This window comes from Polyodon spathula, chromosome 3 (assembly GCF_017654505.1).
Source record: "Polyodon spathula isolate WHYD16114869_AA chromosome 3, ASM1765450v1, whole genome shotgun sequence".
NCBI lineage: Eukaryota > Metazoa > Chordata > Actinopteri > Acipenseriformes > Polyodontidae > Polyodon > Polyodon spathula.
Window position 1 is genome coordinate 47,523,458 of NC_054536.1, and position 13,725 is coordinate 47,537,182.

A 13,725-nucleotide genomic window follows, 5' to 3' on the forward strand; every position below is an offset into this window, starting at 1 on the left:
CTTTTGTAGCAAAAGTTTTGCTTTTGTGGATGAGGAAAAAAAGTTACAAAAAATAGATGTCTACAATTATTTATTTCAGCACTTTTTTTTGCAAAACTCCAAAAATGTTAATTCAGAAGTATTCATACCCTTTGATGCAATGATCGTATTGTCTTGTCTACAAGGTGCTATAAATTTCAATATGATAATGCAGAACCTAATTCTAGAAAAGTTTGGAAAATGCTGGATTGTAGGTGAACATTCTAAAAGTATAAAAGGGTTAGGCATAGGATGGTTGCTGTCATTAACAATAAGTCAAATATGTGAAAAAGTAAACAGCTATTTGAAGACCTTAGCAGAAAATAATTTATTGTCAAAGCTGGATAAAGATACAAGAAGATTTCCAAGCATTTGACTATCCCAATTTCAACTATTGTTTCTATTATCAAGACGTACAACACTCCCTCGGTCTGGAGAAAGAAGGCTCTTTCACCAAGAACAAGCAGAAGAATTGTGAGGAAGGTTAATAACAATCCAAGATTGACTGCCAAAGATATTCAAAGTGAATTTGCTGCATGGTGAAGGTCTCAATGTTCACAGGCCAAGGAAAAAACAACTCTTAGGAAAACATCACAAGGACAATTGCTTAAATTTTCTAAAACAGCATTTGAATGATGGATATGTCTTCTGGTCAAAGGTTTTGTGGAGAGATGAAAAAAGAGAGCTATTTGGTCACGCTGATAGTCGTTACGTTTGGAGAAAGTCTGGTGAGGCATATAAATAAATGAACACCATACCTACTGTGAAGCATAGAAGTGGTAATATCCTTCCATGGGGCTGTTTATCCTCTAATGGCACAGTAAATGTAGTTCCACTACATAGTAAAATGGATTCCATAGCATATCAAAAGATATTGGCCAATCATCCAATCAATTGTAATGTCGGACCAGGTCCGACATTACAATTTTCCCTTTCCAGTTCAATGTCGAACCCTATCCGACATCATCAATTTCTGTATTTTTCGTGTAGCAGGAGATCAGAAAAGTTTTCAAGTTACCGGCAATGGCCGAATGAAACCGAATTTTTTTTTTTTTTTTTTTTTTTTTAAAAGGGCATATCTCATAGCCCCATGCATTAGAGAAACAACACGGACATAACAATGGAGATAGCTTCTTTTGCATCAGCTTCTTGATTAGAATTAGAAAGTTTCAAACGAGAGGAGACCATTCGGCCCATCTTGCTCGTTTGGTTGTTAGTAGCTTATTGATCCCAGAATCTCATCAAGCAGCTTCTTGAAGGATCCCAGGGTGTCAGTTTCAACAACATTACCGGGGAGTTGATTCCAGACCCTCACGATTCTCTGTGTAAAAAAGTGCCTCCTATTTTCTGTTCTGAATACCCCTTTGTCTAATCTCCATTTGTGACCCCTGGTCCTTGTTTCTTCTTTCAGGTCAAAAAGTCCCTTGGGTCGACATTGTCAATACCTTTAAGAATTTTGAATGCTTGAATTAGGTCACTGCGTAGTCTTCTTTGTTCAAGACTGAACAGATTCAGTTCTTTTAACCTGTCTGCATATGACATGTCTTTTAAACCCGGAATAATTCTGGTTGCTCTTCTTTGCACTCTTTCTAGAGCAGCAATATCTTTTTTATAGCGAGGTGACCAGAACTGAACACAATATTCAAGATGAGGTCTTACCAATGCATTGTACAGTTTTAACATTACTTCCCTTGATTTAAATTCAACACTTTTCACAATGTATCCGAGCATCTTGTTAGCCTTTTTTATAGCTTCCCCACTGTCTAGATGAAGACATTTCTGAGTCAACAAAAACTCCTAGGTCTTTTTCATAGATTCCTTCTCCAATTTCAGTATCCCATATATGATATTTATAATGTACATTTTTATTTCCTGCGTGCATTAGATTACACTTTTGTCTATTAAATGTCATTTGCCATGTGTCTGTCCAGTTTTGAATCTTGTCTAGATCATGTTGAATGACCTTTGCTGCTGCAACAGTGTTTGCCACTCCTCCTATTTTTGTGTCGTCTGCTAATGTAACAAGTTTGCTTACTATACCAGAATCTAAATCATAAGAACATAAGAACATAAGAAAGTTTACAAACGAGAGGAGGCCATTCGGCCCATCTTGCTCGTTTGGTTGTTAGTAGCTTATTGATCCCAAAATCTCATCAAGCAGCTTCTTGAAGGATCCCAGGGTGTCAGCTTCAACAACATTACTGGGGAGTTGATTCCAGACCCTCACAATTCTCTGTGTAAAAAAGTGTCTCCTATTTTCTGTTCTGAATGCCCCTTTTTCTAAACTCCATTTGTGACCCCTGGTCCTTGTTTCTTTTTTCAGGCTGAAAAAGTCCCTTGGGTCGACACTGTCCATACCTTTTAGAATTTTGAATGCTTGAATTAGGTCGCCACGTAGTCTTCTTTGTTCAAGACTGAACAGATTCAATTCTTTTAGCCTGTCTGCATATGACATGCCTTTTAAGCCCGGAATAATTCTGGTCGCTCTTCTTTGCACTCTTTCTAGAGCAGCAATATCTTTTTTATAGCGAGGTGACCAGAACTGCACACAATATTCAAGATGAGGTCTTACAAGTGCATTGTACAGTTTTAACATTACTTCCCTTGATTTAAATTCAACACTTTTCACAATGTATCCGAGCATCTTGTTAGCCTTTTTTATAGCTTCCCCACATTGCCTAGATGAAGACATTTCTGAGTCAACAAAAACTCCTAGGTCTTTTTCATAGATTCCTTCTCCAATTTCAATATCTCCCATATGATATTTATAATGTACATTTTTATTTCCTGCGTGCAGTACCTTACACTTTTCTCTATTAAATGTCATTTGCCATGTGTCTGCCCAGTTCTGAATCTTGTCTAGATCATTTTGAATGACCTTTGCTGCTGCAACAGTGTTTGCCACTCCTCCTACTTTTGTGTCGTCTGCAAATTTAACAAGTTTGCTTACTATACCAGAATCTAAATCATTAATGTAGATTAGGAATAGCAGAGGACCTAATACTGATCCCTGTGGTACACCGCTGGTTACCACACTCCATTCTGAGGTTTTTCCTCTAATCAGTACTTTCTGTTTTCTACATGTTAACCACTCCCTAATCCATGTACATGTGTTTCCTTGAATCCCAACTGCGTTCAGTTTGAGAATTAATCTTTTGTGCGGGACTTTGTCAAAAGCTTTCTGGAAATCTAAATAAACCATGTCATATGCTTTGCAATTATCCATTATCGATGTTGCATCCTCAAAAAAATCAAGCAAGTTAGTTAGGCACGATCTCCCTTTCCTAAAACCATGTTGACTGTCTCCCAGTACCCTGTTACCATATAGGTAATTTTCCATTTTGGCTCTTATTATAGTTTCCATAAGTTTGCATATAATAGAAGTCAGGCTTACTGGTCTGTAGTTACCTGGTTCAGTTTTGTTTCCCTTTTTGTGGATCGGTATTACGTTTGCAATTTTCCAGTCTGTCGGTACCACCCCTGTGTCAAGAGACTGCTGCATGATCTTGGTTAGCGGTTTGTAAATTACTTCTTTCATTTCTTTGAGTACTACTGGGAGGATCTCATCCGGCCCAGGGGATTTGTTTATTTTAAGAGCTCCTAGTCCCTTTAACACTTCTGCCTCAGTTATGCTAAAGTTATTTAAAACTGGATAGGAACTGGATGACATGTGGGGCATGTTGTCAGTATCTTCCTTTGTAAAAACTTGTGAAAAGTAATCATTTAACATATTTGCTATTTTTTTTTCTTCCTCTACGATTTTGCCATTTGTATCTCTTAAACATTTAATCTCCTCTTTGAATGTTCTCTTGCTGTTGTAATATTGGAAAAACATTTTGGAATTGGTTTTAGCTCCCTTAGCAATGTTCATTTCTATTTCTCTCTTGGCCTTTCTAACTTCCTTTTTGACTTGCATTTGCAGTTCTGTGTACTCTTTCTGTGTACTTTCTTTTTGGTCCTTTTTTAATGCTCTGTAAAGTGCCTTTTTTCGCTGAATATTTTTTTTAATTGATCTATTAAACCATTTTGGCAATTTAGTTTTACATTTAGATTTGTCTACTTTAGGGATATAATTGTTTTGCGCCTCTAGTACTACGTTTTTGAAGAACAACCATCCTTCTTCCGTGGGTGTTTTCTCTATTTTACTCCAATCTACTTCTGTTAGTCTCTGTTTCATGCCTTCATAGTTTGCTTTTCTAAAATTGTAAACCTTAGCTTTAGTCTTTACTTTTGAGGATTTAAAAAACACTTCAAATGAGACCATGTTGTGGTCTGAGTTTGTGGAAATCATTAATGTAGATTAAGAACAGCAGAGGACCTAATACTGATCTCTGTGGTACTCCACTGGTTACCACACTCCATTCTGAGGTTTCTCATCTAATCAGTACTTTCTGTTTTCCACCACTCCCTAATCCATGTACATGTGTTTCCTTGAATCCCTACTGCGTTCAGTTAGACACGATCTCCCTTTCCTAAAACCATGTTGACTGTCTCCCAGCACCCTATTACAATATAGGTACTTTTCCATTTTGGATCTTCTTATAGTTTCCATAAGTTTCCATATAATAGAAGTCAGGCTTACTGGTCTGTAGTTACCTGGTTCAGTTTTGTTTCCCTTTTTGTGGATTGGTATTACATTTGCAATTTTCCAGTCTGTCGGTACCACCCCTGCGTCAAGAGACTGTTGCGTGATCTTGTTTAGCGGTTTGTAAATAACTTCATTCATTTCTTTGAGTACTATTGGGAAGATCTCAACCGGCCCAGGGGATTTGTTTATTTTAAGAGCTCTTAGGCCCTTTAACACTTCTGCCTCGGTTATGCTAAAGTTATTTAAAACTGGATAGGAACTGGGTGACATGTGGGGCATGTTTGTAAAAACTTGTGAAAAGTAATCATTTAATATTTGCTTTTTTTTTCTTCTACAGCTTTGTTCAAAATCTATGATTTTGCCATTTGTATCTCTTAGACATTTACCTCCTCTTTGAAAGTTCTCTTGCTGTTGTAATATTGGAAAAAAACATTTTGGGATTGGTTTTAGCCCCCTTAGCAATGTTCATTTTTATTTCTCTCTTGGCCTTTCTAACTTCCTTTTTGACTTGTGTTTGCAGTTCCATGTACTCTTTCGTGTACTTTCTTTTTGGTCCCTTTTTAACGCTCTGTAAAGTGCCTTTTCTCGCTGAATATTTTTTTTAATTGATCTATTAAACCATTTTGGCAATTTAGTTTTACATTTAGATTTGTCTACTTTAGGGATGTAATTGTTTTGCGCCTCTAGTACTGTATTTTTGAAGAATAGCCATCCTTTTTCTGTGGATGTTTTCTCTATTTTACTCCAATCTACTTCTGTTAGTCTCTGTTTCCTACCTTCATAGTTTGCTGTTCTAAAATTGTAAACCTTAGCTTTAGTCATTACTTTTGGGGTTTTAAAAAGCACTTCAAATGAGACCATGTTGTGGTCTGAGTTTGTTAGTGGTTCTCTGACCTCTGTTTTAGTTATTCTGTCTTTGTTATTTGAAAAGACTAAATCAAGGCATGCCTTCCCTCTAGTTGGTGCCTTGACAAATTGTTAGGAAGCAGTCATTTGTCATTTCCACCATTTCAATTTCATCTGTCGTGCTCCCCACTGGGTTTCCCCATTTTATATGGGGGAAGTTGAAAGAATATCACAGACATTTGCAGAGCTTTCTGAGATGTTATAGTAATAAAATAATGACTTGGATCGCATTATTAAGGAGTTTGGTGATAAAAAATACAGCAAACAAGGAGTGTGGCTTGGCTGTAGATACAGTACCAAGTCTTTTTTTGAGATTCAATGCTGGTTGAACCGGTTTTACTCTGGAAAAAAAAAAAAAAAATTTAAACAGTGTGTGTAAAATAAACAGTGCGTGTGAAAATAAATTGGACCTGACGCGGCTGACAAGCGCTGAATAAATGGACTGCAAAGAGTTAAAGTGCAACTGGGCTTTCCAGCACAACAAAGATCCAAAGCACACATCAAGATCTACTTCAGAATGGTTAAATAATAAAATCAAGGTTCTGGAATGGCCTAGTCAAAGTCTCAAACTAAATCCGATTGAAGAAGGCTGTGCAAAAGAGAAGTCCTCATCGACAAAAGCATTCTAGACATTCGATAAAATGTCTAGAAATTACACATTTCCATTGGGGAATGTAAACTTTTGACTACAACTGTAAGCGCCAGGCAACTTATGTTGCTGGATCCCTGGGAAGGAGCGACTTGAGCCTCTGGCTTCACACAAGGCACAAGGCCGTAGCAGGACATAATTAGCAACAGGCTGTAGTGCACACTAGGGATGAAACGATTTGACGTACTATCGAAAAATCGTTTCATCCCTAGTGTGCACTACAGAATATTCATGATAATTGTACCGTTATGTGACAGGCTGGCGAGTGGATTGAGGCTCAGAGACAGATTAAAGGCAAAAATAAAATTCTTTGTTAAACAAAAAATAATCAAATAAATAGGCACAAGGGCCAACAGAACAAGGTTCAAACAAAAATAATCAAAAAGGAACTCACAAGTAAATGGTCAGGTTCTAGGTCTTTAAAAGATACTCCTTTAATTCTAAACACAAAACTCTGCAACACAAAAACAAACTCCCAAACAAAGGAACACACTCCAAACAGAAAAACACACACACCCCCAGCCAGGGCCTCTCCCCTGGCTTTTATTCCCTGTGGCTGGAGCCCAATTAATCAATAATTATTCAATTAGAGCTCCAGCCACATTCTCACATGTTTTTCTGGCAGGGAGAAATTTAACCCCCTCCCTGCCAGTTCCAAACATATTCATACAGACGGGGCGTTCCTCGTCACATATTCCTCCCCTTGTGCCAAGCACACATGGCCCCAATGGCCACCTCCCCCCTTAAGTCCCAAAGTACTTTGTCCGGTCCCGGGACAGGGAGACGTCCGTGGTCCATGGGGGCGGCCAAGGTGGAATATTTAGTTCCCCATCTGGCGTCCTCCCAGCAGGACTGAACCCTCGCGACCGGGCTCCCTCTGGTAGTGGAGACGGGAACGGCGGCCCAGCTCCCTCTGGTGGCGGAGGTGGGAACAGCGGCCCGGCTCCCTCTGGATTCCTTGGCGACGCGAAACCCCCTGGCCCCTCGAGCGACACTGAACCCTCTGGCGACGCTGGCGACGTTGGACCCTCTGGCGGCACTGGCGATTCTGGACCCTCTGGCAGCGTTCGACCCCTTGGCGATGCTGGACCCCCTGGCGACGCTGGACTTTCTGGCTCTCGGGACGGTAGATCCATCTTCTCTAACTCTCGGGATGGCAGCACCTTCCCCTGGGCGACGGCGGGCCAACAGCGACCCCAGGTGATGGTGGACAAGCATCCCTAGGAGAGTCTCTCTAGGCAATGCGGGCAGGCAGGCAACCCCAGGCGATGCGGGTAGGCAGGCAACCCAAGGTGATGCGGAGCAGTTGGCGCGTCCAGGTGATGAGGAGCAGTTGGCCTCCCCAGGCGATGCGGAGCAGTTGGCCTCCCCAGGCGATGCGGAGCAGTTGGCCTCCCCAGGCGATGCGGAGCAGTTGGCCTCCCCAGGCAATGGCGAACAAGCATCCCCAGGCGATGGCGCTGTGCCTCTTAGCCGCCGGGCAGCTTGTCTCCGCGCTCCCCTCAGCAGCTGGTACAGAGGCTGGGTAGGTCCTCCAGCATCTTCTGCTGGCGGTGGAGAGAGAGACAGCGCTCGCTGTTCCCCCTCTGTTGAAGGTGGAGGGAGAGACAGCTCCGGCTGTTCTCCCTCTGCTGGTGGTGGAGGGAGAGGCAGCTCCGGCTGTTCCCCCTCTGCTGAACGTGGAGGGAGAGACAGCACCCGCTGTTCTCCCTCTACTGGCGGTGGAGGAAGAGACAGCACCCGCTGTTCTCCCTCTACTGGCGGTGGAGGGAGAAACAGCTCCAGCTGTTCCCCCTCTATTGAAGGTGGAGGGAGAGACAGTTCTGGCTGTTCTCCCTCTGCTGGTGGTAGAGGGAGAGACAGCTCCAGCTGTTCTTTCCCTGCTGGTCCCTTCAGTCCTGGGCCTGTGGACTTCCCCTTCTTGGGCCGTGGACACACCGACTCCTCCCGCTTGGGCTCCTTTCCCTCGGGCTGTGGACGTTTGGGCTCCTCCCTCTCGGGCTGTGGATGTTCAGGCTCCTCCTCTCCGGGCTCTGGGAGCGGCGGCTCCTCCTCTCCGGGCTCTGGGAGCGGCGGCTCCTCCTCTCCGGGCTCTGGGAGCGGCGGCTCCCCCTCTCCGGGCTCTGGGAGCGGCGGCTCCCCCTCTCCGGGCTCTGGGAGCGGCGGCTCCCCCTCTCCGGGCTCTGGGAGCGGCGGCTCCCCCTCTCTGGGCTCTGGGAGCGGCAGCTCCCCCTCTCCGGGCTCTGAGAGCGGCAGCTCCTCTCTGGGCGACGGCAGCCGCTCCACCCCCATTTCTTCAAGGTGGGGGATCTCCCCCATATCTATCGCTAGGTATGCCAGGACCATGATGAAGATTTCCTGGAGGGACCACGGGTGATGCTCTTCCCCCCACTCCTCCCATCTCTCCCCATCTCGATGCCACAGCATGTTGATGGCGACGGGAAGGTCGTGGAAGAGGTCCGGTGCACCAACCACTCTCTGATCTCCCGTGATGGTGGTGAAGACGGTGCTGGTGGGGTGGCTGCCGAGGACGGGGTTGGTGGTTGCTCCTGGTCCAGGTTGTGGGGGCATCCTGCCCAGTTGTGGCCATCCTCCTCACAACGCCCACACCAGTCAGCAAATGGCCCATCTGGACAGGACCTCCACCGGTGGTCATCCTTCCTGCACCAGGTGCACCACGGGAACAAGCTCGCTGGGTCCTCTCACAGGGTTTGGGTTGGTGATGGCAGCTGCTACTGCTGCTGCTGCCTCAGCTGCCTCTGCCTTTTGTCCATTCTGATCTCCGATTACCAAACCTCCAAAATTCACAAAATTAAAATAATTAAAAAATTCCCCAAAAATCCCAGAAAACAAAACAAAACAAAAATACTGCTCTGAGCCTCTAGGTGGCGCTATCCCGCTTCTGACAACAAGTGTGACAGGCTGGCAAGTGGATTGAGGCTCAGATACAGATTAAAGGCAAAAATTAAATTCTTTATTAAACAAAAAATAATCAAATAAATAGGTACAAGGGCCAAAAGAACGAGGTTCAAACAGAAATAATCAAAAAGGAACTTACAAGTAAACGGTCAGGTTCTAGGTCTTTAAAAGATACTCCTTTAATTCTAAACACAAAACTCTGCAACACAAAAACAAACTCCCAAACAAAGGAACACACTCCAAACAGAAAAACACACACACCCCCAGCCAGGGCCTCTCCCCTGGCTTTTATCCCCTGTGGCTGGAGCCCAATTAATCAATAATTATTCAATTAGAGCTCCAGCCACATTCTCACATGTTTTTCTGGCAGGGAGAAATTTAACCCCCTCCCTGCCAGTTCCAAACATATTCATACAGATGGGGAGTTCCCCGTCACACGTTAACATTTTTTAATTATTCGATAATCGTAGAAAACGATAGTCACATACTCACTAAAAGTGGCTGGAAGCAGAACAGACGCTTTTCTCTCCAAAAATGTGTACAATCTTTGGTGTGTACTCAGGCTGCTACGATTACATAAAAAAATCTATTTTTCGATCGATTCCATTCCTCGTTATATACATGGATATACATACTGGATAATAGATTCAATAATTACATTTTTGTAACGCGCATAGTTTATACAATTATTTAACTTTATCAACGAAACTGCACCGAAACTGCCTTGCTATTTAGGGTATTTCTACCAGACAAACAGTGGGCATGCTCTTGTTTTCCTGCTCGTGTTAACTAGCATCTGATTTGCTGGTCCCATCCTACCAGCGAATCAGTTTTGAAAATTCTTTGTAAGTACCCCCCCCCCTCCCAAAAAACGCGACAGCTTGTATCCAGAGCAGGACGACAGGCTTATATTCCTGGCAAACAGCCCGTAAATGATTGCTTTGGGCCGGGATTTCCGCACTGTGTTTCAGAGTGTGACAGTTAGGTGGCACAGTATTATCAAAATGCAATGCATGATGATGCAGCTGTGGCTGAAATAAAAAAAAAATGTAAAAGTTTTTCGTAAACTCGTGTCTAATTTATGTGGTAATCTCTTTGGAATACATATTCTAGTAATACTCCTGTACTATGTTAAACTTGCTAGGTTTGTTGCGAATGTTGTGTTTTGTTTTTCTTTTTCTCTTGACTCTACCCAGGCGTAATTACCCCTAACATTCAGTTGTTGTGCACAAGCTTTTACGGAGCTGCAATGATATTAAAATAACGTCATGTGAAGAGGAATGCACTGAAAATGTATGGTGCAATCATCAATATTTACTAGAACAATTAGATTTTGTGAGCCCAATTAATCGATAGCTATTTTGAACTGACAGCCTTAGTGTGTACTTTCACTACAAAAAAAAAAAAAAAAAAAATATATATATATATATATATATATATATATATATATATATATATATATATATATATATATATATATATATATATCGGGAAAATACAGTACCATAGGATGTACGAATGTGGCAAAAGAACAACTAAAGCAGGAACAACTTCAAACCTGCCCTTCCATACTTGGCACCCAGTGGAGTTAAAAAACGTCAGCCGTCAACAAGCAATGTCACTTTATAACATTTCTTTTCCAGTGCAGTACCCTCAATTATCAATATATAATTTCAATATGTGCATTCAAATTTACATGTTATAGGCTATTATGCCACCAGAAAAACAGGCTACCTCGGGCAAAGTTGGTAATAGCATTGAAATGTGTTTTCTTTTAAATTTATAAATAAAATAATGGCAAAAAAGCAACATGCAAAAAGAACATCATGCCCATACTGTTCTATTCCATACGTACAGGTTATACAGTACAAAATAATTTATTTATTTTGCAAATTTGAAAAATAATTGAGAATAGTTAGCAGTATGTGTGTAAGGACAATTTCATTAAGATTATTTTTCTTCCACCTGTGCTAGTAAATTTTTTCTTGGTCTTTTTTAAAATCTGTAGCTTCATTATGTTGCAGACCATATTCAACAGTGAAAAAAATGGTCATACCTTGTTATTTTTTCTTTTTATTCAGTTAAAGTAATTGAAAAATAATAGCTACTATCGTGATGATCGGTGTATCGTGAAAGAGTGGGCTCTCAACTATTCGTATCGTGGAAATTTACTATCATTTCATCCCTAGAGCACACAAATATGCATAAATAGAAAAACTATACAGCGATTTGTTTAATTATCACATACAAAAACACTTAAAATGCAAAATATATACAGGTATAAGCAACAATTGTTCTTATCTGAACAAGGCTCTCCGTCAGGTCGATCTTGAAAGGAAAAATCTGAGATCTGTGACTACTGCCTTTTTCGAATAAAATGCGAGACCTACAGTGTGCGTGAAGCTCCTGCAACCTTACCAGATTGTTATATTGTATAATATAATGAAAATAGAAAGCAAACAAAACGCAGCCAAATCCATTTCCGGCCGAAGACTGTGTCATATTTTGTGATTCCAATGCCATAAGAACAAGTGTTGACTGACAGTTTTGAAAGTTAATCTCTTGTGATCCCTTTGATTATGTGAAAGGGCTGGGTTAGATGGCGCTGTGCAGTGTGAATTTTGTGCTGTGTGAATGGGTCTTTTGTAAGAATTTTTGAGACGCCTGGGATGGCTCAGTACCAGCATTTGTGTGTGAAAATGGCTCCAGTGTGTTAGATCCTACTACTTCAACAAGCATTTATAACTGTAAAAAAATGTTGTTCCTATTTTCCATTGATGCCTTCTGCTCTGCAAAATCTGAAGTGCAACTTCATCATGGTATCCCTTATATTCAACATTTACCATATCTATACTTTTTACTATAAAACCAAGCATCCGATTAGCTTTTTTTTAATTATCTCCCATATTTCCTAGACCAGACTGTTGAAACAGAATGCTGTATCTCTTAGATTTAGATGAGTTTATTTTGTATTTCTAATATGACTGTAAAATTGAAAATTACCTAAAGATAAAATTAAAGATAAACTTTATAATTAATCTAGTATTTGAATGATGCAGACTTATTGGTGCCCCCAAACAGCAGTACACTGTTTTGTTGATATCCCCAGTGCTGCTGTCTTCTGTCTAAACTGACAACAGATATTAACTTCAACATTCATTTTAATGTTCCACAACTGGAATAAGCCTAGCAAACTAAAAAGCTAGCTGGAAACAATAAGTCTAATAATTCCAGTATACTGAAGGGCCGCCCAGTAATAGAGACTAAAGCAAAAGCATCCATCACTTGTATAGCATTAATTTATCCATAAAACACAGTTACAACTGGGTTACAGCCCTCTCTGTAAAAAAATTATACATTTCACCAAGACACACATTTTTTTTCATTTTTGTGGCAGTAATGCAACAAAAAAGTAAAATAGAATAAACATTTCACACTTATAAAAAAAAATACAATGTTACAAATTGGTACTGCATAACAATGTATTATCTTTAATTAATAAACTGTGTATACAAGCAATGGAAAAGAAAAAAAGAGACAATACATGAAGTGTACTCCATTAGCTGAAGTTTCATGCTGGTTTTAAGTTTTTTCATCCAAAGAATGCAGAAGTTTACGTTGTAAACAGTTAAGATGTGAGGCCTTGCACTCTGCAGATGACCTCATTCTGTTTCCGAAGTTAATTTCAGATCTTTCATTGTGCATCAGTCAACCAAGTCAGAGGTTCCAGTGTTAGGTGTCAGTCATTCTCGGCCTACGACATACAACGTAAAACATAAAAAACAAAACAAAACAAACAAAAAAAAACACACTTTCAGTATACACCCCTTTTTCTTCAAGTAGAAATTAAATGTAGCTTCAAACCAAGAAAAGCTTTCCATTGATACATTTTTTAACCAACATCTTGTAGCTGTTGTCCCCAAAAATCACAGCAGTTGACACTGTTATCGTAGCTAATTGCCAAAGCTAAAACATTTATAAAATGACAAACTAAGAACAAAAAAGTATTATTACTTCATGTTAACAATGTGATAATTGTATAAAAGACACAAACATTATTTCTAAGAAATGTATTAAATACAAAAAAGTGCAACAATAAAATATTACAGCAATATACACAGTAACAGAAGCATGGTTGCAGCAGCTAAGCTGATTCAAGGGGGTGTTTTTTTTTTTTTTTTTTTTTTTAAAACCTTGATGCATAACTTAAATTGCATATGACTGTATTCCGGAGCAATACAGCCTGTTGAAATGATATGGCTTTTGTAGGATTTTGTAAAGCCAGATCATATTAATTTCTGATTATTCTTTTTATTTTTTTAAAAGGTTAGATTTAGTTTGTGCAATGGGCTTAGTAATGTTTTAATAAAGTGATGTAGACTACAGATTCTGTATTGATGTTCCAACTGGTAAAAGTCATGGGATTGTCTAAGATGTAATAAATGGAAAAGGCTTGAGTCCTGTTTCTAGCATTAAAGTGGGAACCAGGCAAGACCTTTCCTGGTTTACTGCAAGCCCAAGAAACTGGAACAGATTTTAGGAACAAACTTGCAAGCAGCTATATATTGTTAAAACTGAAAACTGATGCAAGAACAGATGGTTTATTATCATTATTATTATAATTATTATTATTTTTTTAAAGAAT

The 13,725-nt window shown here is 40.3% G+C and overlaps 1 protein-coding gene across 1 annotated transcript in view; it reads right to left on the reverse strand.

Annotated features, from left to right (window-relative positions):
- Positions 1-12,536: 12,536 nt before the first annotated feature.
- ptpn2b (protein tyrosine phosphatase non-receptor type 2b) overlaps positions 12,537-13,725 on the reverse strand; it is a 129,094-nt gene continuing 127,905 nt past the window's right edge. The window contains exon 10 of the mRNA XM_041245334.1: positions 12,537-12,834. Within this exon, the coding sequence (XP_041101268.1) occupies positions 12,813-12,834 (22 nt within the window). The 3' untranslated portion in view covers positions 12,537-12,812. The remainder of the gene's footprint in view (positions 12,835-13,725) is intronic.